The sequence below is a fragment of the Tachyglossus aculeatus genome, chromosome 21 (genome assembly GCF_015852505.1).
Source record: "Tachyglossus aculeatus isolate mTacAcu1 chromosome 21, mTacAcu1.pri, whole genome shotgun sequence".
Taxonomy (NCBI): Eukaryota; Metazoa; Chordata; class Mammalia; order Monotremata; family Tachyglossidae; genus Tachyglossus; species Tachyglossus aculeatus.
In genome coordinates this window covers 80,139,504-80,165,522 of record NC_052086.1, presented here as the reverse complement: position 1 = coordinate 80,165,522, position 26,019 = coordinate 80,139,504, and the positions used below count along the sequence as shown (strand labels likewise).

The window sequence follows — 26,019 nt, the reverse complement described above, 5'->3', positions numbered from 1 at the left end:
GTGCCTTCAGATACACTGGGTATTCTGCAGCTCCTTTTGACTATCTAGATCGGCCTTTTCCGATAAGATTCCCGTGGAACCCATTTGATCCAAGAAGCACTCATGTTGTCCAGATTACAATGACTCAGGTGTGTGAATTCTATTTGTCTGGACATTGTTTTTAAGGAGCAGCCAGTGCTTATTTTGAATTGGATTTGCTACAGCATTCATTAGTTGTGGGGGGGGGGGGACAGAGAAATTTTCCCTTTTCAGTCTTTGAAGAAACTTGGGAGCATAATAACAGGAGCCTCGGTGTGCCATGGAGTGCTGTGTTATCTGTAATGGGTTCAAATACAATTTCTCAGCGATGACTGTTGTGCTGCTTCTTTTTTTTCCCTGACCAGATGTTCTAAGGATTTCCTTTTAGTACATGGGGACATATCCCTTTGACAGACAGTGCAAATTAAAAGATATGGCCAGGCCCCGAATTCAGAAACCCAAACATGCCCCCTGGGTTTTCATTTACAGTTAGGATCTACAGACACAATTATTGCTGACAGAAACTCAGAGGCCAGTGGCAGAGTGATTGTGGTACAAATCTCATGCCAAACAGTAATTGGGAAGATTATTTTTAATCAGAGCATATCCTACAGCCCAAACATTACAAATCTCCTGTAAGGCTGAGACAGGAAATTAAACTGAGACCAAACAATAAGCCTCAAAATTGGGGTAATAACATTAGGCATCTAATGCTGGCCAAGGCCTAAGCAGCGAGGTGCTAATGTTCTCCATGGGGGTGACTCCTTAGGTACAGCGAGTGGATGGATACTGTATTTTTAGCTCTTGTAAGAGAGGTGGGCCAGCGTTTAAAGCCGCAGCCAAACTAATTGATATTTATGGATTTGGAAAGGCTTTGATGTGTAGAATTTAGTCCTCAGAGGGATGCATAAAATCATTTTTGTTTAACTAGACTGGCTAAACTTGGGTCTTCAAAATTGCAATTATCTGGATAATTTCAGACCTCCAAACCTCACTCTTTTTGCCAAATTTATTCAGATATTCGAAGAAACAGCCCTTTTGGGAGACAGTGAATGTTTACTGGATGTTTTGTTTTGTTGTCTGTCTCCCCCTTCTAGACTGTAAGCCCGTTGTTGAATAGGGACCGTCTCTATATGTTGCCAACCTTTACTTCCCAAGCGCTTAGTACAGTGCTCTGCACACAGTAAGTGCTCAATAAATACAATTGAATGAATGAATGAGGTGGACTAGTGAGAAGAGCACAAGCCTGGGAGTGAGGAGACCTGGGTTCTAATCCCAGCTTTGACACTGGCCTTTTGTATGCCCATGGACAAATTATTATTAGTAGTATTATTATGATCATCATTATTACAGCATGTGTTAATGGTTTACTTCATGCCAATCACTGTTCTAAGAGGTAAGATAGGTACAAATTATATCTGCAGAAGAATTCTAGAGAATCAGCATGCAGTAGTGGATAAAGGCTGGGCTTGGGAATCAGTAGGTCATGGGTTCTAATCCTGGCTCTGCAACTTGTCTGCTGTGTGACTTTGGGCAAGTCACTTAACTTCTCTGGGCCTCAGTTCCCTCATCTGTAAAATGGAGATTGAGACTGTGAGCCCCCTTGGGACAACCTGATCACCTTGTAACCTCCCCAGCACCTAGAACAATGCTTTGCACACAGTAAGCGCTTAATAAATGCCATTATTATTATTATTACCTTGGGCAATCACTTAATTTCTCTGAGACTCAGTTACCTCATTTGTAAAATGGGAATTGAGACTGCAAGCCTGTGAGACTGTGAGCCCCACATGAAACAGAGACCATACTATTCATTCAATCATATTTATTGAGTGCTTACTGTGTGCCGAGCCCGTTTACTTGTTTTGTTGTCTGTCTCCCCCATTCTAGACTGTGAGCCCATTGTTGGGTAGGTAGTGTCTCTGTTGTCAAATTGTACTTTCCAAACACTTAGCACAGTACACTGCACACAGTAAGCACTCAATAAATGCAACTGGATGAATGAATGAATGTCCAAACTCATTTGCTTTTATCCACCCCAGGGCTTAGTATAGCGTCTGGCACATAGTGAGTGCTTAACAAATACCATCGTAATTATTACTGCAAGTTAATCAGATCAGACACAGTTTCTGTTCCATGTAGCACTCAGAGTCTAAAGTAGGAGGGAGAAGTGTTTTCAAGACCCCATTTCATGGTTGACTGGCCCAAGACTACAGAGCAAGCAACTGGTAGAGCCTTGATTAAAACCCAGGTCTTCTGACTGCTTCACCTAACTTCTCTGGCCCTCAGTTTCCAAAGTCCCTGAACTCCTCTGGTTTTACACTATGAGCCCCATATTGGACAAGGACTGTGGTTAATCTGATTATTTTGAATTTATTCCAGTGCTTGGCACATTGTAAGATCTCATCAAATATTATTATTATTATTATCATCATTATTATTATCATTATCATCATTACTACTATATTACCACTTCCACTATTAACTTTCAGGTGGATTAATCCAAATACACTTATTAAAGATGGTTCATTATCGGAGACAATTAGAACTGCATTTGGTCTGACCACTTAGGACAGACCAATTAGCTTTTTCCTAAGGAAAGATTAAAGGTCAAACCAGGGCAAGAAAGACTTTTTTATACAATAATGAGTGTTCCTTTCACTTCGTCGGACACTGCATGCTTAAACCGCATGCTATTAGTTAATTCACTATCATTAGAAGAAGCTTTCATTTTATTGCTGCATTATAGTAAATTAAATGTAGCTTTAAAGTACAATTGTTTATTGGTTTTCACTTTAGGAATGCAGTACAGTTTTATCCTGTAGTTAATTCATGAGATGGGATTGAAATTACTATATCGCTTTGTGTAGTTCCTTAAAATTGCAGGCCACACTAGCTATTCATCAAGTAAATGATACTGTATAGATATTGGGGCAATCATTTTTCTTCATTTGGATGCATCCCTGTAACTACACTTTGTGCATTACCCCAGCTGGAACTTTTGGCCGTAGTCCATATCTTGTCCGAACAAAGAAAGACCTCTCCCATGAACGGTGGCAATTAATGAAGCAAATGTAACCCCCATCAAGTAATTATAACTTTCATCATTATCATCACACACCAAATCATACTTCTCCTTTACTATTAAATACTTTTCTGAGTCCCAGGAACTTCCCCTACTATTGACTAAGCCCCCTATTCCTCTCATAGACAATTAACAAACAGAAAATGGGAATCAAGTTCAGGTTGGCTACAAAGTATTGCTTCGAAGCAGAAAATCCATTTCTGCTGATTCAATTGAGATCAAGATAATGGTCAGAATACCTTTAGGTGCAGGTACACCCTAATGTGGTAAATATTTGTTTTATTTTTCTAGCAGAAGTAATCATGGATTAGATTTTTTAAAGGAGGGAGGGCAGAACACATGATATCTTGAAAATCTAATGGTATTAGTTACTGCTTGATGGGATAGCCAAATTATACTCAGTTTTGCTATTACATGTGTTTCACTACACATTTGGGCTTAAGTTTTGGTAGGGAATTAAGAACTGTGCCTTCCACAATTCATTCAATCATATTTATTGAGTGTTTACTGTGTGCAGAGCACTGTACTAAGTCCTTGGGAAATACAATTCAGCAACAATGAGAACCTGTTTTGGACACAGCTTGCCACATTTTCAAAAGGAGCGTTGTGGGCAGGGAATGTTTGTTTATTGTTATAGTGTACTCTCCCAAGCACTTAATACAGAGCTCTGCACACAGTAAGCGCTCAATAAATATGATTGGATGAATGAATAAATGAATGGTTGTGCTGGTGTGATCTGTCTAAACCCACGGTGTTGAAACCCACAATGGGAGTTTTCCTTAATCACTTAATAGCATTTATTAAGCACTTACTATGTGCACAGCACTGTATTAAGTACTTGGGAGAGTACAATGAAACTGAATTAGCAGACCCTTCCCTGCTCTTAACAAGTTTACAGTCTAGATTGTGAATTTTGCAAAAATAATAATAATTATGGTACTCATTAAGCACTTGCTATGTGCAAGCACTGTTCTAAGCACTGGGATGCAACCCCATATTATCAGAGAATTCAGTGTAGAGTCTCCTATGTAGTTTGCATTCGTGAAAAACTCCATTTTAAAGAAAACGTTTCTTTATTTGGGACGGTCTGAACATTCATTTAACATAAATGTAACTACATATTCATAAACAAAGGAAAGTTTTATATGTAGGCTATGCATATAAACGTAAATAGGCATAAACATTGAAATTGCCCCTTCATGCCTAAGGGTGATATTTTCTGAGTGTTAATATGGCTGAAAGGATTATGTATTGTGGGTAATTTCTTAAATTTAGTGCCATTATAGATAGTGGGGGTGGAAGTACATGTCAGCTGCCAGCACACAATCACTTCTGCCCAAACCACAAAATACTGTATCCAGAGAAGCAGATATTATCAGCAGAACACTTTCTAATTCTATTACTGGTATATTCCATCCAAAATGGTCAATGAAAACATATGTTATGAAAAAACTGACCATACTTGCGTGGTAAATATTTTAGGGACAAACACTGTGCATAATAATTAGTTTGTCTACTTGGGAGTGGCAATTTCATGTTGGATTGCAAATAATAGTGATAATAATAATTATGATAGCACTTGTTAATCGCTTACTTTGTGCCAAGCATTGTTCTAAGTGCTGGGATAGATACAAGGTAATTAGGTTGTCCAGCTTGGGGCTCACAGTCTTAAGCCCCATTTTACAGATGAGGTAACTGAGGCACGGAGAAGTTAAGTGATTTGCCCAAAGTAACACAGTTGACAAGTGGTGGGGCCAGGATTAGAGCCCATGGCCTCTGACTCTGAAGTCCAGGCACTTTCCACTGAGCCACGCTGCTTCTCTTAATAGTAGGAACTAGTGGGAAATACTGGGGGGTAAATGATTTATTCTTTGGGTGGCTATTGGGGTTTTTTGGTTTGTGCACAGACACATTTAAGTCCCTCTGGGGCTATTTGTCCAACTCAGTCATATGCACCTGGCACACTCGGAACCATTTAAAAAATATTTGGACATACACCCCTAAGGATTGAATTCAATATAATTCAATTCAATGATGGTATTTGTTAGGTGCTTACTATATGTCAAGCCCTGTTCTAAGCACCAGGGTAGATATAAGCTAATTGGATCTATCTCACATGCGGCTCACAGTCACAATAGGAGGGAGAACAGCTATTGAAACCCCATTTTGCAGTTGAAATGGAGGCACAGAGATGTTAAGTGATTTGTACAAGGTTGCACAACAGGGAAGTGGTAGAGCTGGGGTTAATCTGCCAATCAATCAATCATATTTATTTACTGGTTACTGAGTGCAGAACACTAGACTAAGCACTTGGGGGGTTACAATTTAACAGAGTAACCATGCTCCCTGCCCACAACAAGTTTACAGTCTAGACAATTAGAACCCAGGTCCTCTGACACCCAGGCCTGTATTATTTCCACAAGGCCACACTGTTTCCCGATCTGAATATCCCATATCTTCCCAATGTTTGGCACAGTGCTTGGCATAGGGTAAGCTTTTAACAGTATCACAATTATTCTTCTCAAGTCAGTGAAAGCAATAGTATGATATGAACGTTCAAAAATAGACTTTCATAAATGTTCTGCCTCAGCTGATATTCCATTCTCTTATTGTATTCCTAAATCATTCATTCATTTGATTGTATTTATTGAGTGCTTACTGTGTGCAGAGCACTGTACTAAGCGCTTGGGAAGTACAAGTTGGCAACATATAGAGATGGTCCCTACCCAACGATGGGCTCACAGTCTACAATGGGGAGATAGACGCAGGCTAACTGAGTTGGACACAATCCCTGTTCCACATGGGGCTCATAGTCCAAGACTGAACTCCTTATCTTCCCTCCCAAACCCTGCCCTCTCCCTGATTTTCCCATCACTGTAGACGGCACTACCATCCTTCCCATCTCACAAACCCGCAACTTTGGTGTCATCCTCGACTCTGCTCTTTCGTTCACCCCTCACATCCAATCTGTCACCAAAACCTGCCAGTCTCACCTCTGCAACACCACCAAGATCTGCCCTTTCCTCTCCATCCAAACTGCTACTCTACTGGTTCAATCCCTCATCCTATCCCAACTGGATTACTGCATCAGCCTCCTCTCTGATCTCCCATTCTCCTGTCTCTCCCCACTTCAGTCTGTACTTCACGCTGCTGCCCGGATCATCTCTGTGCAGAAACGCTCTGGGCATGTTACTCGCCTCCTCAAAAATCTCCAGTGACTACCAATCAACCTATGCATCAGGCAGAAACTCCTCACCCTTGGCTTCAAGGCTGTCCATCACCTTACCCCCTCCTACCTCACCTCCCTTCTCTCCTTCTACAGCCCAGCCCGCACCCTCCTCTCCTCTGCCGCTAACCTCCTCACTGTGCCTCGTTCTCACTTGTCCCGCCATCAACCCCCGGCCCACGTCCTCCCCCTGGCCTGGAATGCCCTCCCTCTGCCCATCCGCCAAGCTAGCTCTCTTCCTCCTTTCAAAGCCCTACTGAGAGCTCACCTCCTCCAGGAGGCCTTCCCAGACTGAATCCCCTCCTTCCTCTCCCCCTCCCCATCCCCCCACCCCATCTCCTTCCTCTCCCCACAACACCTGTAAATATGTTTGTACATATTTATTACTCTATTTTACTTGTACATATTTACTATTCTATTTTATTTTGTTAATTTTGTGCATCTAGCTTTATTTCTATGTATTCTAATGACTTAACACCTGTTCACATGTTTTGTTTTGTTGTCTGTCTCCCCCTTCTAGACTGTGAGCCCGTTGTTGGGTAGGGACAGTCTCTATATGTTGCCAACTTGTACTTCCCAAGCGCTTAGTACAGTGCTCTGCACACAGTAAGCTCTCAATAAATACAATTGAAAGAATGAATGGTCTCAATCCCCATTTTACAGATGAGGTAACTGAGGCACGGAAAAGTAAAGTGACTTGCCCAAAGTGACAGCAGACACATGGCAGAGCTGGGATTAGAACCTTAGACCTTTTAACTCCTAGGCCTGTGCTCTATCCACTATTCCATGATGCTTCTCCTTGTGAGAAGGAAACATGTCCACCAATACTATTATATTGTATTCTCCTCTGTAAAATGGGAGTTGAATCTCTGAGCACCATGTGGAACATGGACTGCTTGCAACCTGACTAACTTGTATTTACTCCAGCACTTAGTACAGTGCCTGGCACATAGTAATTGCTTAACAAAAAGGAACGTAAAGAAAAAGAAGAAAAGAAGAACACCCTCCAAACGATCAGGTGTGAACTTCCCAATGTCTCCCTCTTTAGTCCCCATCTCCCTCCTATCCCCATTATCCTGTCTTGTCTTATGCCATTGAGTCGTTTCTGACCCTAAATCATTGCCTTTAGGAATTCATTCACATATCTCGACACAATTTCACAAGACAAACTTTCTATTCATTCGTGAACCAGACAACTTCTATCCTGAAGCTTGCCAGTCATTTCACAAATATATCCCTTTTAAACTGCCATCCATTGCCTTCCATTACGAATGTTCCAACTGCTTCGAGGGTGACAGTCTGATAACGCCCGTTCTCAAAATAAAACAAAGTCTTGTGATTAATAGAAAGGATGTGCCTGAAAAATGGATGGATACCAGGCTCATCTGTTGTTTCTGAGACCTCAAAACCAAGAACTTGCACAGAAAAATTGATCAGACTGAAAGTGGTTCTCCAGCATGGCATTCATTCACTTTCCTGCCAATCATCATCCCTCTGGGGCTCAGAGAAGAGTGATTGGGTAGGCGGGCTGGGGTGAAACATATTGCAAAGTGCAGGCAGATGCTCTTTTCTTTTCCTCACAGGATCCATTTCCTGTCTCAGTGATGACACTTTAGTGGCAGGGCTGTGCAGTGATGCCTACATCCCAAAAAGGGGTTGCCTTGGTTGCCATTCTGATTTACTGACTATATTTACCAGCTACTTTTCAAAATTCCGGGTAGGCCTATCCACCTCTCAGAAAGTTCCAGGTGGCTCTTCAATCACAAAATTTCACCCCCGATGGCATTGCCTCGACAGGTATTATTTTTATAGTATTTGTTAAGTTCTTATTATATGCCAAACACTTCTAATTCCTGGGGAGAAAAGGGTTAATTAGGTTGGACACAGTCCCTGTCCTTCGTGGGGCTCACAGTGTAAGTAGGACAGAGGGTAAGTAGAGGTTATTCCTGTACTTGAACAACCTGGATTAGAACTCGGGTCTCCTGATTATCCAAACAGGGCTTTTTCCACTGGGACAATAGCGGGGGGTGGATCTAGTGTGATATAGTCACCAAGTGAAATGAGTTTAGTGGGAATAGGATCTAAACTTGGTTTACTGAAGAAAATATGCACTATTGTAAATATGAATCTACACTTGCAGTTTATTTCAGAGTGGGAGAATATTCAACAGTATTATGCATGAGGGAAAATAGAAAATAATCGAGGTTTTCGTAACGATTTGAAAAATATATGTAGGAAATTCACTTGGTTAAGAATAGGAGTGCATGTTGGTGAATTATTCAGAAAATCATTGGTTCATTTGCCCATGAAAGCATGGCATTCATTCATTCAATCATACATATTGAGTGCTTGCTATATGTCGAGAACTGTACTAAGTACTTAGGGGAGTACAATACAACAATAAACAGATACATTCCCTGCCCACAACGAGTTAACAGTCTAGAGCGCAGAAGACAGACAGCAAGCAGCAAGCCATGGAAGCAGCATGATATAGTGGATAGCGCACAGGCCTGGGAATCAGAAGGTCATGGGTTCTAATCCCACCTCTGCCACTGGTCTGCTGTGTGACCTTGGCCAAGTCACTTCACTCTCTGTCCCTCAGTTACCTCATCTGCAAAATAGGGATTAAGACTGAGAGCCCTATACGGGACAGGGACTGTGTCCAACCTGATTCGCTTAGAAGCACCCCAGCGCTTAGTAGAGTGCCTGGCACATAGTAAGTGCTTAAGAAATACCATAATTATTATTAATAATACAAATAAATAAATTACAGATATGTACATAAGTGCTGTGGGGCTGGGAGGGAGGAAGAACAAAGGGAGCAAATCAGGGTGATTCAGAAGGGAGTGGGAGAAGAGAAAAGTGGGGCTTTGTGTGCTTTTTTTTTTTTCCACACAGGATCCATTAGAGGAGATGTGCCTTCAATAAGGCTTTGAAGGTGGGGAGAATAATTGTCTGTTGGAGTTGAGGAGGGAGAGTGTTCCAGGCCAGAGGCAGGACGTGGGCCACTGCAAAATGACCAAATCCCGGCTCCGCCACTTGTCAGCTGTGTGACTTTGGGCAAGTCACTTAACTTCTCTGGGCCTCAGTTACCTCATCTGCAAAATGGGGATTAAGACTGTGAACCCCCTCTGGGACAACCTAATCACCTTGTAACCACCCCAGCGCTTAGAACAGTGCTTTGCACATAGTAAGCACTTAATAAATGCCATCATTATTATAATTAAAATGGATGAGATTGAGGAAAGAAAGAGTGAAAAATGTGGACTGGATTGTAGTAGGAGAGTAGAAAGGTGAGGTAGGAGCGGGCAAGGTGATTGAGTGCTTTAAAGATAATGGTGAGGAGTTTTTGTTTGATGAAGAGATGGTTGGACAGCCACTGGAGTTTCTCTTGAGGAGTGAGGAAACATGTCCTGAACATTTTTTTAGAAAAGTGATCCAGACAGTACAGTGAAGTAAGGATCGGAGTGTGGAGAGATAGGAGGCTGGGAGATCAGCAAGGATGCTGATGATTAAATCCAGGAAAGATAGAATGAATGATTGCATTTAATGGGGGATCGTCTGCGTAGAGGTGGTAGTTGAAGCCATGGGAACACATGAGTTCTCCAAAGGAATGGGTGTAGATGGAGAATAGAAAGGGACCCAGAACTGAACCTTGGGGGACCCCTACATTTAGGGGGTGGGAGGCAGAGAAGGAGCCCATGAAGGGACTGAGAATGAGTGGCCAGAGAGAAGAGGAGAACCAGAAGAGGATGCTGTCAGCGAAGCAGGGGTTGGATAATGTTTCCAGGAGAAGGGGGTGATAGACAGTGTTGAAGGTCGACGGGTGGTTGAGGAGGATTAGGATGGCGTAAAGGCCATTGGATTTGGCAAGGATATCACTGGGGACATTTATGAGGGTGATTTCTGTGAAGAGAACAGAAACCAGATTGGAAGCTAGGGGGTCAAGGAGAGAATTGGAGGAGAATAAACAGGACGTACGGAATTCAATACTCTACAGTAATGCTGCATACAGTACCACTCAGTACTGTTGCATCTCCACAGAGGCTACCTCAGAATATTTCCTTTTCTAACAATACTCACACTATTTCATTTTTCTCCTCAAAATGGGAAAAAAATGCCATAAGAAAAGGAAATTTACCATTGTATTTTCCATTTCTATTTAGTCTAATAACTTCAAGCCTTGTTTCAACCTCACTGTGATAAAAAGGGTTGAAATCTCCCAGGATGATCAGCTGTGTGATAAATCCTCCTCAGTCCAATATTTTAGGAAGTTGCAAATGCAGCCAGAGCCAGGAAGAATGGAAAATCTGAGCACTCACCTGCTGAGCGTTACAAGATGGGAAGCTTGTTCTTCTTCCCCATCTGTACAGGCTTTTCCTGAACATACGGAGCCCTGAGGGAATGCACAAGATTTCAAAGAGGCCGCCCTCATCACCAAAGTGAGAATGCTAACTACAGGAATTATCATGGCTGCTCACTCTTCTCCATTACCGGCTCCCAGGATCTCCATTTGGACTGGCTACTGGGGAAAATTTTCAGTCTTCCATATCTTCAAAGTGGTTTTTGAAAGCAAGGTCACCACAAGGGATCTGACTTTATCTATGAGGGTAGGGCCGACCTTCAGGGACATTGCCAGACTATAAGAGCAGAGCTGGAATGTGAAGACAGTGAAACTGGAAAATTAGTTGCATGAGAGTAGGGATAGGTATAAACAGTTTGAGGGACTGACTTTGATCCTCTGCCTCACATGGTGACGGTGATGATGGTACTTGTTAAGCGCTTAGTATGTCCCAAGCACTGTTCTAAGTGCCGGAGTAGGTACAGTGTAATTAAGTTGGATACAGTCCTTACTCCACATGAGACTCACAGTCTTAATCCCCATTTTAAAGATGAGGTAACTGAAGCCAAGAGAAGTTAAATGATTTACCCAAGGTCACAGAGCAGACAAGTGGCCCAGCCAGGATTAGAACTCAGGTCCTTCTGAATCCCAGGCCTGTATTGCATCCATTAAGCCACACTGCTTCTCTAACATGGTTCCATCAGCCTGGCCTGAGTCCGGTTTCCAAGTGATCTCATTCCCTAAGTTATTTTCCATGTCCTGGAATGTGCCCAAACTAACCCGAATGGGCCCAAAGAGTGTTGAGAGTGGGCAACTTTGGAGACTGATTTTTTTGGGAAGGGAGAGCCTACCTGTCTGTGTGAATAACTGACCAAGAAGCAGCATGACTTAATGAGAGGCATTGTTGTCTAGTGGATAGAACACAAGCTTGGGAGTCAGAAGGATGTCCATTCATTCATTCAATTGTAATTATTGAGTGCTTACTGTGTGCAGAGCACTGTACTAAGCGCTTGGAAAGTACAATTCAGCAACAGATAGGTACAACTCCTACCCAACAACTGGCTCACAGTCTAGAAGGAGGAGACAGACAACAAAACAAGTAGACAAGCATCAGTACCATCAAAATAGATAAATAGGATTATAGATATATATACAAGGATGTGAATTCTAATCCCAGCTCCACCACCTGCCTGCTGTGTGATCTTGGGCAAGTTACTTAAGTTCTTTTGGCCTCAGTTGCCTCATGTGTGAAATGGGAATTAAGACTGTGAGCCACATAGACTGTGTCCATCAGTCAGTGATATTTATGGAGCACATACTCCTAAGCGCTTGAGAGAGTACAATACAACAAAATTAGCAGACATGTTCCATGCCCATAACACGCTCACAGTCTAGAGTCCAACCTGGTTAGCTTGTATCTACTGTAGGGCTTAGTACAGTGCCTGGCACATACTAAGCACTTAAAAAATACCATTTAAAAAAAGCCATATCTCTGCTTGCAAAGTAAGTCTCTTTAGTTCCAGGAATTTACCCATTTATAGGGCCATGAAATCACACATCTTACCAATCAATCAAACTGTAATATTTATTTAACTCTTACTGTGTGCAGAGCTTAACACCTGGAAGGGTACAGTACCTTAGAGTGGGAAGGTATGTTCCCTGCCAACAAAGGAAGAGAAGCAGTGTAGTCTTGTGAAAAGAGCACAAGCCTGAGAGTCAGAGGAGCTGGGTTCTAATTCTGACTCTGACACTTGCCTGCTGTGTGACCTAGGGCAAGTCATTTACCTTCTCTGGGCCTCAGTTCCCTCATCTGCAAAATGGGGATTCAATAGCTGTTTTCTCCTAATTAGACTGGGAGCTCCATGGGGGACTTGGTTGTCTTTTATCTATCCCAGCACTTACTAGAGTGGTGGACACGTAGTATGCGCTTAACAAATACCACAATTATTGAGGAGAGAGACCTTGTTTTTACTTATGGCATATAGTTTCAAGGGTGTAGCTCAGTACTCTGCACATGGTTGGTGCAAAAAAAAATGTTCTTCATGATTATGGTGATTATGAGTACCTTTCAGAATAATTTTCCCATGGTTTAGCTCTGAGAATTCTTGAGCAGGAGAGACACATCTTGAGTGACTGTGCCTCTTTCCACCGACAACACTGAAAGCACACTCTGTTCAGAGACCTCACCAAAACATGTGAACCTGCTGTTGGGTAGGGACCGTCTCTATATGTTGCCAACATGTACTTCCCAAGCGCTTAGTACAGTGCTCTGTACACAGTAAGCACTCAATAAATACAGTTGAATGAATGAATGACTGTGAAGCCGTTAGTAGACCTACTCTCGAGAAAGAACCTAGCATGTTTGGTTGCTATGGAAAAGTCATCTGTATTAGCGAAGGAAGGTGGCCTACCAGATGAAACATGAAACTAGGACCTGGGTTCTAATCTCTGCTCCACCACTGGTCTGCTGTGTGACCTTGGGCAAGCCATTTCACTCCTCTGGGCCTCAGTTTCCTCAACTGTAAAATGGAAATGCATTATCTGTTCCCTCTCCTACTTGACGTGGGATTCAGGTGGGACAGGGACTGTTTCCCTTCAGATCAACTTGTTTCTACCCCAGCACTTGGAACAGTTCTAGGGGCATAGTAAGTGTTTAACAAATACCATAAAAAACCTCTCTGGTTGTGTCAGAGTTGCGCCGGAGATAGTGATATCTTGCCTGACTGTCCATATTCTATTCTCCAACTCTGTCCTGAAGCCTCATTTGCCCTTTCAAACAATCGTATTTATTGAGCGCTTACTGTGTGCAGAGCACTGTACTAAGTGCTTGGGAAGTACAAGTTGGCAACATATAGAGACAGTCCCTACCCAGCAGTGGGCTCACAGTCTTTCCTCTCCAGACACTAATTTCCTGACAAATTCTGGTTTTGAATTCTAATACCAGTTCCACTCCTTGTCATCTGCGTGACTTTGGACAGGTCATTTCACTTCTCGGTGCTTCAGTTACCTCATCTGTAATATGGAAGTTGAATCTGTGAGCCCCATGTGGAACATGGACTGCTTGCAACCTGACTGATTTGTATTTACTTCAGCGCTTAGTACGGTGCCTGGCACAGTAATTGCTTAACAAAAAGGAACGTGAAGAAAAGAAGAACAAACTCAAAACAACTGTGTGAACTTCCCAATATTCATTCATTCATTCAATTGCATTTATTAAGCACTTACTGTGTGCAGAGCACAGTACTAAGAGCTTAAGAAGTAAGAGTTGGCAACATATAGAGACGGTCCCTACCCAACAATGGGCTCACAGTCTGGAGTGGGAGACAGACAACAAAACAAAACAAGTGGACAGGTGTCAAGTTGTCAGAACAAATAGAATTAAAGCTATATGCACATCATTAACAAAATAAATAGAATAGTAATATGTACAAGTAAAATAAATAGAGTAATTAATCTATACAAACATTTATAGCTCTCAGTAGGGTTTTGAAGGGAGGAAGAAAGCTAGCTTGGAGGATTTGTGGAGGGAGGGCATTCCAGGCCAAGGGGTGGACGTGGGCCGGGGATCGACGGCGGGACGGGCGAGAATGAGGTACAGTGAGGAGGTTAGTGGCAGAGGAAAGGAGGGTGCGGGCTGGGCTGTAGAAGGAGAGAAGAGAGGTGAGGTAGGAGGGAGCGAGGTGATGGAGAGCCTTGAAGCCAAGAGTGAGGAGTTTTTGCTTGATGCGTAGGTTGACAGGCAGCCACTGGAGATTTTTGAGGATTTTTATCTCCCCCTCTAGTCCCCACCACCCTCTTATCCCCATTATCTTGTCTTGTCTTATGCCATTGAGTTGTCTCCGACCCTTAGCAATACCACGGACACATCTCTCCCAGAATGCCCCACCTCCCTCTGCAATCGCTCTGGTAGTGGATCCATAGAGTTTTCTTGGTAAAAATACAGAAGCGGTTTACCATTGCCTCCTTTCACATAGTAAGCTTGAGTCTCTGCCCTCGACTCTCTCCTATGCCTCTGCTGCCCAGCACAGGTGAGTTTTGACTTGTAGCAGATTGCCTTCCAATCGCAAGCCACTGCCCAAGGTAGGAATGGAATGGATATGCCTCTGCTTGACTCTCCCTCCCATAACGAACACTGGTGAAGTACTGGAAACGCTCCATGCGTGACCTTGAGAAGTCTTGGTCTCAAGACAAGGTCTTGGGATCCCAGGTGACAGACACAGATAGCCAGATAGCTGAGCCAGTGGAAAATCCCTTCTCAGAAGCAGAGAATGCAGGTCTGGGCCGAACTTACACTTACGCTTTGCTCACCTGCATGCGGAATTCCTTACTTTACCTCAAGGATCAATCAATCAATCTTATTTATTGAGTACCTACTGTGTGCAGAATACTGTACTCAATGCTTGGGAGAATGCAGTATAACAGAGTTGGTGGACATGTTTCCTACTCACAAGGAGAAGCATCATGGAATCAATCAATCATATTGAGTGCTTACTGTGTGCAGTGCACTGTACTAAGCGCTTGGGAAGTACAAGTTGGCAACATATAGAGACAGTCCCTACCCACTAGTGGGCTCACAGTCTAAAAGGGAGAGAGAGAGAACAAAACCAAACGTACTAACAAAATAAAATAAGTAGAATAGATATGTACAAGTAAAATAAATAAATAATATGTACAAACATATACACAGGTGCTGTGGGGAAGGGAAGGCGGTAAGATGTGGGGGATGGAGAGGGGGCGAGGGGGAGAGGAAGGAAGGGGCTCAGTCTGGGAAGGCCTCCTGGAGGAGGTGAGCTCTCAGTAGGGCCTTGAAGGGAGGAAGAGAGCTAGCTTGGCGGATGGGCAGAGGGAGGGCATTCCAGGCCCGGGGGATTACGTGGGCTGGGGGTCGATGGCGGGGCAGGCAAGAACAAGGTACGGTGAGAAGATTAGTGACAGAGGAGTGGAGGGTGCAGGGTGGGCTGTAGAAGGAGAGAAGGGAGGTGAGGTAGGAGAGGGCAAGGTGATGGACAGCCTTGAAGCCCAGGGGGAGGAGTTTCTGCCTCATGTGCAGATTGATTGGTAGCCACTGGAGATTTTTGAGGAGGGGAGTAACATGCCCAGAGCATTTCTGGACAAAGACAATCTGGGAAGCAGCATGAAGTATGGATTGAAGTGGGGAGAGACACAAAAATGGGAGATCAGAGAGAAGGCTGGTGCAGTAGTCCAGATGGGATAGGATGAGAGCTTGAACGAGCAGGGTAGCAGTTTGGATGGAGAGGAAAGGGCGGATCTTGGCAGTGTTGCGGAGCTGAGACTGGCAGGTTTTGGTGATGGCTTGGATGTGAGGGGTGAATGAGAGAGCGGAGTCGAGGATGACACCAAGGTTGTGGGCTTGTGAGACGGGAAGGATGGCAGTGCCGTCAACAGAGATGGGAAAGAAAGTCAGGGAGAGGGCAGGGTTTGGGAGGGAAGACAAGGAGTTCAGTCTTGGACATGTTGAGTTTTAGGTGGCGGGCAGACATCCAGATGGAGATGTCCTGAAGGCAGGAGGAGATGCGAGCCTGGAGGAACAGGGAGAGAGCAGGGGCAGAGATGTAGATCTGGGTGTCATCAGTGTAGAGATGATAGTTGAAGCCGTGGGAGCGAATGAGATCACCAAGGGAGTGCGTGTAGATCGAGAACAGAAGGGGACCAAGCACTGAACCTTGGGGAAACCCCACAGTAAGGGGATGGGAGGGGGAGGAGGAGCCTGCAAAAGAGACTGAGAATGAATGACCGGAGAGATAAGAGGAGAACCAGGAGAGGACAGAGTCTGTGAAGCCAAGGTCGGATAGCGTGTTGAGGAGAAGAGGGTGGTCCACAGTGTCAGAGGCAGCTGAGAGGTCAAGGAGGATTAGGATAGAGTATGAGCCATTGGATTTGGCAAGCAGGAGGTCATTGGTGACCTTTGAGTGGGCAGTTTCCGTGGAATGTAGAGGACGGAAGCCAGACAGGAGGGGGTCGAGGAGAGAGTTTTGTTAATGAAGTAGGAGGCCAGATCGTTGGGGGTGAGGGCAGGAGGAGGGGGAGGAACCGGGGGCCTGAGAAGGGAGTTGAATGTACCGAAGAGCTGGCGGGGATGATGGGCATGGGTGTCAATAAGGGAGGAGAAATAGTTTTGTCTGGCAGAAGAGAGGGCTGAGTTAAGGCAGGAAAGGATAAACCTGAAGTGAACAAAGTTGGCATGGTGTTTAGACTTTCGCCAGCAGCGTTCGGCAGCTCGAGCGTAAGAGCGAAGGAGGCGGACAGTGGCAGTGATCCAGGGCTGTGGGTTAGTGGTGCGAGAGCGGCGAAGGGAAAGGGGAGCGAGTGAGTCTAGCTGAGTAGAAAGGGTGGAGTTGAGAGCAGTAATCTGATTATCAAGACTGGGTAGAGAGGAGAGGGAGGTGAGATGGGGTGTGAGGCACTCAGAAAGATGGATGGGGTCAAGAGAGCGGAGATCTCTGTGAGGGAGTAATGTGGATTTACAGGGAAAAGGAGTGTGAGTAAGGAGGCAGGTGAGAAGATTACGATCTGAGTGAGGGATTTCAGAGTTGGTGAGGGTGGACACAGTGCAGCGATAGGAGATGATGAGGTCGAGGGTATGACCAAGTTGGTGAGTGGGTGAGGTGGGGTGGAGCAAGAGGTTGGCGGCGTCGAGGAGAGATAGAAGGCGGGCGGCAGAGGAGTCATCAGGGATATCCATGTGGATGTTGAAGTCTCTGAGGATCAGAGTGGGCATGGAAAAGGAGAGAAGGAAGGTGAGGAAGGGGTCAAAATTGTTAAAGAAGTTGGAGGTGAGGCTGTGGAGGGGGTGGTAGATGACGGCTACAAGAATCTGGAGGGGGTGGTAGAGAGGATGGAAGAGGGACTCAAATCCATTTTGGATTTGAATTTGGAGAGATTGGCAATTTAGAGCCCATGGCCACCCTGACCCTTACAGAGCAGGAATTAGAATGTAGGTCATGTGACTCCCTCTTCTCAGTGGTATTAAGTAAAAAGGCCATAGTTATGACAAAAGCATTGATCAATCATATTTACTGAGTACTTACTGGGTGAAGAGCAGTGTACTAATTGCTTGGGAGAGTAATAATAATGATGGCATTTATTAAGCACTTACTATGTGCAAAGCACTGTTCTAAGCCTTGGGGAGGTTACGAGGTGATCAGGTTGTCCCCTGGGGGGCTCACAGTCTTAATCCCCATTTTACAGATGAGGTCACTGAGGCAAAGAGAAGTTAAGTGACTTGCCAAAGTCACGCAGCTGACAGTTGGTGGAGTCTGCATTCGAACCCATGAACTCTGACTCCAAAGCCCGTGTTCTTTCCACTGAGCAACGCTGCTTCTCTAAGTACAATATACAGAGTATATACAATGTACAATATACAGAGTACAATAAAACAGTGTGACTTTGGACAAGTCACTTAACTTCTCTGTGCCTGTTACCTCATCTGTAAAATGGGGATTAAAACTGGGAGGCCCCGTGGAACAACCTGATCACCTTGTAACCTCCCCAGCACTTAGAACAGTGCTTTGCACATAGTAAGCGCTTAACAAATACCATCATTATTATAACAGAGTTGGAAAACAGGTTCCCAGGACACAACGAGATTGCATCTAGAGGGAAAGACAGACATTAATATAAACATATAAATTACAGATATGTACGTAAGTACGTGGCGCTGAGGGAAGGGGGAATAAAGTGTGCAAAGCCAAGTGCAAGGTCAAATTCATTCATTTATTCAATTGTATTGAGCGCTTACTGTGTGCAGACCACTGTACTAAGTGCTTGGGAAGTACAAGTTGGCAACATATAGACACGGTCCCTACCCAGCAGTGGGCTCACAGTCTAGAAGGGGGAGACAGAGAACAAAACAAAACATATTAACAAAATAAAATAAATAGAATAAATATGTCCAAATAAAATAAATAAATGAATAAATAGTGATAAATACGTACAAACATACATATATACAGGTGCTGTGGGGAGGGGAAGGAGGTAAGGCTGGGGATGGGGAGGAGGGGGAGATGAAGGAGGGGGAGGCCTCCAAATGCATCTGCTCTGAACTCAATCTCTCGATCATATTTATTGAGCACTTACCGTATGAAAAGCACTGTTCTAAGTACATGAGAGAGTAGAGTAGACAGTAGAAAGTATAGAATAAAGTAGAGTAGAGAAGCTGCGTGGCCTAGTGAAAGAGCATGAGGAAATCACAGGACCTGGGTTCTAATCACAGCTCCATCACTTGTCTGCTTGGTGACCTTCAGTAAATCACTTAACCTCTTTGTGCCTCAGTTATCTGTAAAATGCGGATTCAGTACCTGTTCTCCCTCCTACTTAATAATAATAATAATAATAGTAATGGCATTTATTAAGCGCTTACTATGTGCAAAGCACTGTTCTAAGCACTGGGAAGGCTACAAGGTGATCAAGTTGTCCCACGGGGAGCTCACAGTCTTAATCCCCATTTTACAGATGAGGTAACTGAGGCCCAGAGAAGTTAAGTGACTTGCCCAAAGTCACACAGCTGACAGTTGGTGGAGCCGGGATTCGAACCCCTGACCTCTGACTCCAAAGCCCGTGCTCTTTCCACTGAGCCAGGCTGCTTCTCGTGGCTACTTCTATTGTGTGGGAAACGGACTGTGTTTGACTTGATCATCTTCTATTTTCACTAGCACTTCAAACAGCGCTTGGCATATAGTAAGCGCTTAACAAGCACCATCATCATCATAATTATTGTTACAATACAGCAGATTTGGTAACACATTCCCTGCCCAAAACAGACTTATAGTCTACAGGGGGAGACAGAGATTAATATAAATTAATTAATGAAAGATGTGTGTATAAGTTCTTTGGGGTGGAAGATTGGGTGAATATAGATTGTTCAAAGGGTAAACATTAGGGAATGGAAGAAGAGTAAAGGAGGGCTTAGTTGGGTAAGGTCTCTTGCAGGAGAAGTGCTTTAAATAAGGCTTTGAATGTGGGGAGAAATCATCATCTTTTGGATACGAAGTGCAAGAGAGTTCCAGGCCAGAGAGAGGATGTGGATGAGCAGTCAGTGGCAAAATGGACAAGCTCGAGGTATAGTGAGTAAGTTGGCATTAGTGGACCAAAGTGTGCAGATGGTGTTGTTGTTAAGGTACCTGAGAGGTTAGGTAAGAGGGTACAATGTGATTGAGCGCTTTAAAACCTGTGGTAAGGAGCTTTTCTTTGAGAAGGTGGATTGTCAACTGCTGGAGGTTCTCGAGGAGTGGCGAAACATGTACTGAACCTTTTTTTTTGGAGAAATGATTCAGGCAGCAGAGTGAAGTATGGACTGGGGTAAGGAGAGACAGGAAGCAGGCAGGTCAGCAATGAAGCTGAAGTAGTAATTAAAGCAGGGCAGAATAAGTCCTTGAATTAAAGTGGAAGCAGTTTGGGAAAGAAGAAAGAGTGTATTTCAGCAATATTGTGGAGGCTAAACCAACAGGATTTGGTGACAGATTGAATATGTGAGTTGAAGGAGAGAGATGAGTTGACGGTAGCACCAAGGTTTTGGGCTTAAGGGAAAGGGAGGATGGTGGTGTTGTCTGTAGCCATGGGAAAGTCACAGGGAGGACAGGGTTTTGTTGGGAAGATGAAGAGCTCTGTTTTGGCTTTGTCAAGTTTGAGGTATCAGTGGGATCTCCACTGCCTGTCCTGAAGGCAGGAAGCAGTATGGGACCACAGAAAAAGAGAAAGGTCAGGGCTGTAGATGTAAATTTGGGAATCATCTGAATAGAGGTGTTAGTTGAAGTCACGGGAGCGAATGAGTTCTCCACGGGAGTGAGTGCAGATGGAGAATAGAAGGGGATACAAAACTGAGCTCTGAGGGACTACCAAAATTAGGGGGTGGAGGGCAGAGGGGGAGCTGGAGAAAGAGACTGATAATATAATTGCCAGAGAGATTCCTTCATTCAATCGGATTTATTGAGCGCTTACTGTGTGCACAGCACTGTGCTAAGCGCTTGAGAAATACAAGTCGGCAACATACAGAGACGGTCCCTACCCAACAACGGGCTCACAGTCTAGAAGGCAGAGACAAACAACAAAAGAAAACAAAAAGAGAGATAGAACATGGAGAGGACAGTGCCAGAGAAGCCCAGACTGGATAATGTTTCCAGGAGGATGAGGTGGTCTAAAGTGTCAAAGGCAGCTGAGAGGTCGAGGAGGATTAGAATGGAGTAGAAACCATTGTATTTGGCAAGAAGAAGGTCAACTTTGAGTGGATCGTTTAAGGGGAGTTAAGAGGGAGGAAAGCAGTTTGGATGGGGTCGAGGTAGAATTGGAGAAGAGGAAGTGGAGGCAGTGGTTTTATAGTAATCTAAAAGGTTTTTGTAATAATGTAAAAAGCATGCAGGAAGGTTTAATAATTTCCACCTTTTACTCTCTAATCTCTTCATCTTCAATGGCTGCATATTCATTGTGATGTTAAATAAATATCTACTCATATCGATGAGTGGCAAGTTTTCCAGCTATACACTTGACACACTATTTTTCAGCTGGTCTGTCCGCTGTCTGCCCCCAGAGAGGGGGGAACACCATGAGAAGCAGTGTGGCTCCAAGGAAAGAGCCCGGGCTTGGGAGTCAGAGGTCATGGGTTCTAATCCTGGCTCCGCCACTTGTCAGCAGTGTGACTCTGAGCAAGTCACTTAACTTCTCTGTGCCTCAGTTACCTCATCTGTAAAATGGGGATTAAGACTGTGAGCCCCATGGGGGACAACCTGATTACCTTGTATCCCCCCAGTGCTTAAAACAGTGTTTGCACGTAATAAGCACTTAACAAATGCCATTATTATTAGGAGACCTTCCTAGCTCCCATCCATGTCCAATCTCTGTTTCTCTCTTCCTCCATCTCTACAATGATGCTTGAGGCCTTTAATATCCACGTAGATGTTCATGACGACCCTTCCACTTCCCCTTTTCTATCACTCCTCATCTCCACTGACCTCCTGCTTTACCCCAGCTCTCCCACTCACCAACGTGGATACACACTCGATCTCATCATCTCTAGCGACTGAGCAATCTCTGCCCTCAGCAAGTCTGAAATCCCTCTATCTGACCCAAACCTCCTCACCTCCCTTCTCTTCCACATACCTCCACCCCACTAATCTGTGCTGTTCCCCCACAGAGGCCTCCAATCTTTTGACACCATCCAATTTTCTCAACTCATCATGCCCCATTTAGCCTCCATACCCAAACAACCTTCTTTTGATTACCAAATTGACTCTCTCAACACTACCTTCTCTACTGAACTCAACTCACTTGCTCCCTTATCCCTTGGTTGCCCTCGTACCACTAACCCACAGCCCTGAGTCCCAGAGCACTGCTGATGGAAATCTAGATATCAGGACGAATTGGTTCATTTCAAGTTTATCCTTGTTTGCTTTAACTCTTTCCTCTTCTCTGCCTGCCAAAATTATTTTTCCATACTGTTGGCACCCATGTCCATTGTCCTTGCCAGTTGTTCCAGATGTTTAACTCTCCCCTCAAACCTTCTGTCCCTCTGCCTCCAGGCCTTCCCAGACTGAGCCCCCTTTTTCTTCTCCTCCTCCCCATCCCCCTCACCCTACCTCCTTCTCCTCCCCACAGCACTTGTATATATGTTTGTACAGATTTATTACTCTATTTTACTTGTACATATTTACTATTCTATTTAGTTTGTTAATGATGTGCATCTAACTTTACTTCTATTTATTCTGATGACATGACACCTGTCCACATGTTTTGTTTTGTTGTCTGTCTCCCCATTCTAGACTGTGAGCCAGTTGTTGGGTAGGGACCGTCTCTATATGTTGCCAACTTGTACTTACCAAGCCCTTGTTACAGTGCTCTGCACACAGTAAGTGCTCAATAAATGTGATTGAATGAATAAATGAATCCCTTGCCCCAATGACCTGATCACTTATTTTACTGAGAAAATCGAAATTATCAGGCATGACTTCACTAAAACCTCACCTGTCTCTCCCCAGTTCTTCCCTCCTCCTGCCCCTCCTTCATCTATCTTGTTTTCCCAGCAGTATCTTAATAGGTGATCTTCTGCCTTCCCTCAGAATCCATCCGCTCCATCTGCACAACCAACCTCATTCCTTCACCCCTTATGAAAACACTAGTCCACTCCCTTCTTCCCTCCCTATCTGCCGTTTTTGACTGTTTGCTCTCTGATAGCTTCCTCTCTACTGCTTTCAAACATGCCTGTGTCTCCACTACCCTAAAAAAATCCTGCCTTGACCCTACAGCTCCCTCCAGTTATTGCCCCATCTCCCTTCTACCACTCCTCTCCAAACTCCTTGAACACGTTGTTTATACCTGCTGTCTCAAGTTCCTCTCCTTCAGTTCTCTCCTTGATCCCCTCCAAACTGGCTTCCATACCCTTCACACCACAGAAACCACCCTCGCAAAGGTCACAAATAATCTCCTTCTAGCCATATCCAAAGCCCTCCAGTCCATACTAATCTTCCTCGACCTCTAAGTTGCCTTCAGCACTGTCAACCACCCCTTCTCCTGGAAGCATTATCCAACCCTGTCTTCACTGACACTGTCCTCTTTTGTTTTCTTCCTATCACTGTGGCCACTCATTCGCAGTCTCTTTTGAGGGCTCCTCCTCTGTCTCCATCCCCCTAACTGTGGGAGTTCCTCAAGGTTCGGTTCCGGGTCCCCTTCTATTCTCCATCTCCATCCACTACCTTGAGAATTTATTCACTCACATGGATTCAACAACTACCACTATGTGTATGATTCCCAAATCACCATCTCCAACCCTGGTCTCTCTCCCTCTCTGCAGTCTTGCATTACCTCCTGCCTTCAAGACATCTCTACTTGGGTGTTCTGCCATCACCTCAAATTTAACATGTCCAAGACAGAACTGTTTACCCTCTCATGCAAACCCTGTCCTCTCCATTACTTTTCCATTACTGTAAACAGCACCTCCACCGTTCCTGTCTCACAAGCCCTTAATCTTGGCGTTATCCTTGATTTCTCTCACTCAGCCTACATGTTCAATCAATTGCTAAATCCTGTTGGTTCAACCTCCACAATACTAAATTTTTCCTTTCCTCCCCATCCGAACTGCTACCACATTAATCCAAACATTTATCCTATCCCACCATGATTACTGTATCAGCCTCCTTACTGACTTCCTTGCCTCCTGTCTCTCCCCACTTCAGTTCATATTTCACTCTGCTGCCTGGATCATTTCTGTACAGAAAACGTTCAGAACCTGTTTCCCCAGACCTCAAAAACTCCAGTGGTTTTCTATCCACCTCCACATCAAACAGATTCCTTACCATTGGTTTTAAAGCACTTGATTATTTTTCCCCTCTTACCTCACCTCACTACTCTCCTACTACAACTTAGCCTGTACAATTTGCTCCTTTAATGCCAAGCTATTTACTGTTCCTTGATCTCATCTATCTTGCTTCCAACCTCTCGTCCACATCCTGCCCCTGGCCTGGAATGCCCTCCCTCTTCATATCCAACAGACAAATACTCTCCCCATCTCTTCAAAGCAGTTACACACTCAAACGGCCATAGAATTCATGGAGCACTTTTACCACACCTAGGTCAACTAGGAAATTTGGGTACCATAGGACAAAAGAAGGGACCCAGAGGCATTTGAATGACAGAATAGCAGATGTTGGGGAAAAAAAAAGCAGCATTCCCCAGTCAAACAAGCACCAGAAGCGATTTCCTAGTTGGCTTATTTGGTAAAATCGACCTGATTCTTCTTCTGGTATAGTGTCCTTGCATTAAATTAAATTTGGACAAGGTAAATCAGATTTATCGTGCTGCAGTTTCCAAATGGGCATCCATGGAGAAGCAGTGTGGCTTAGTGGGAAGAGCACGGGCTTGGGAGTCAGAGGTCATGGGTTCTAATCCCTGCTCTGTCACCAGCTGTGTGACTTCGGGCAAGTCACTCAACTTCTCTGTGCCTCAGTTACCTCATCTGTAAAATGGAGGTGGAGACTGTGAGCCCCACATGGGACAACCAGATTACCTTGTATCTACCCCAAGGTTTAGTGCTTGGCACATAGTAAGCGCTTAACAAATGCCATTATTATTTTTATTATTATAACAGGCTAATCATAATTAGAAAAAGGTTCATGAATCTCAAAATTGTCTTCTATCTTTCCCTCAGGAAACTACACAGAAAATTCATGCAAGTGGTTCTTTCAGTTTCCATGACCGGAGTCTCCATTCAGTAAGTGCAGAAATCCCTTTTTTTTTTCTTCTTCTTTTTTCGATTAAAACTCTATCTGGCTCCTGTCCCTTCATCCATATGAAAGCTCCTTCCGGTAACCACAAGGTGCCTAGTTAGGCTTTGAAACCTGCATGTCTGTTCTTCTCCAGAATAGCTTCTTAGGAGTCACAGATCCTACACAGGAGGCCTGCAGGGCTAGGCAACCCATTCTCCTTCCTTAGTGAATTCTCCTCTCCATTCCTGGCCACAGGTTAGAATAAAATGTATTTCTTTTGTTGCATTCATTTTATAGGCTTGGGTAATAATGTCATTGGGATTGTGCTTTATTTCTTATTCATTCCAATAGAACTGCAATGTATAAAGAAATGCCATTGCACTTGGATTAGTTAGTGGGGTCACATTTTCCTTGAGACATTTAAGAGCAATTCATTTTACTCTTATTTTTTTTTTAGCTCACAGGTCTAACTCCTGTGTGAAGCTTATAGTGAAGGAGACTTTAATAATTGTAGATTCGTAGCACACGTTTCTGACATTTCATTTTTTTTCTCTTTGGCCTTTGTTGTTTCTAAGCAGTTTTTCCCTTCCTTGTTGCTCAAAGGTACTTTTTAGAGAATTTAGCAGATTATTTTTTTCTTTTCAACTATCGATTGATTATCTGGTGGGATTAATTTTTTCCCCAATATAACCTGTCTCAGAAAGTTGAAACATAAGTTTCCACGGCTTAATCACCCTCCCTGTGAACGGTGTGTATTACATGCATATACCTGCTGCACAAAGTTTAAAATTACCAGTTAATAGTGTAAGAATTGTTTCACTCAAGGCAGATTTCTTTCTCTAGCTATGGGGTTATTTAACAGCTTTCTGAAATTTGAATGCATCAGATTTTGTGTGTCATGGCACTGCTTAGCAGAGTGAGAAGATTTATGATCAAAGAGTGTTGATTTACCCTTCAGTGGTGCTGCACAACTCCCATGAAATGCTTCAGAATCTGCATGTGTGAGTTGAGAGGAAATAATAAATACGTGTTAGCTGGTTGATGCAACAGAATCACTGAGTGCTACACTGCTCAGCTAAAGCTTATATTACACAAGAGATTAGGTGCACAGCATTTGTTCCTAGCAATAAAAGAAATT

At 43.9% G+C, this 26,019-nt stretch overlaps 1 protein-coding gene across 12 annotated transcripts in view; it reads left to right on the top strand.

Annotated features, from left to right (window-relative positions):
• RBFOX1 (RNA binding fox-1 homolog 1) overlaps positions 1-26,019 on the top strand; it is a 2,849,206-nt gene that overhangs the window by 1,349,714 nt on the left and 1,473,473 nt on the right. For all 12 annotated transcript variants that reach the window (XM_038762608.1, XM_038762609.1, XM_038762601.1 and 9 more), the window contains one exon: positions 24,824-24,886. In XM_038762608.1, coding sequence (XP_038618536.1) covers positions 24,824-24,886 — 63 coding nt within the window. The remainder of the gene's footprint in view (positions 1-24,823; positions 24,887-26,019) is intronic.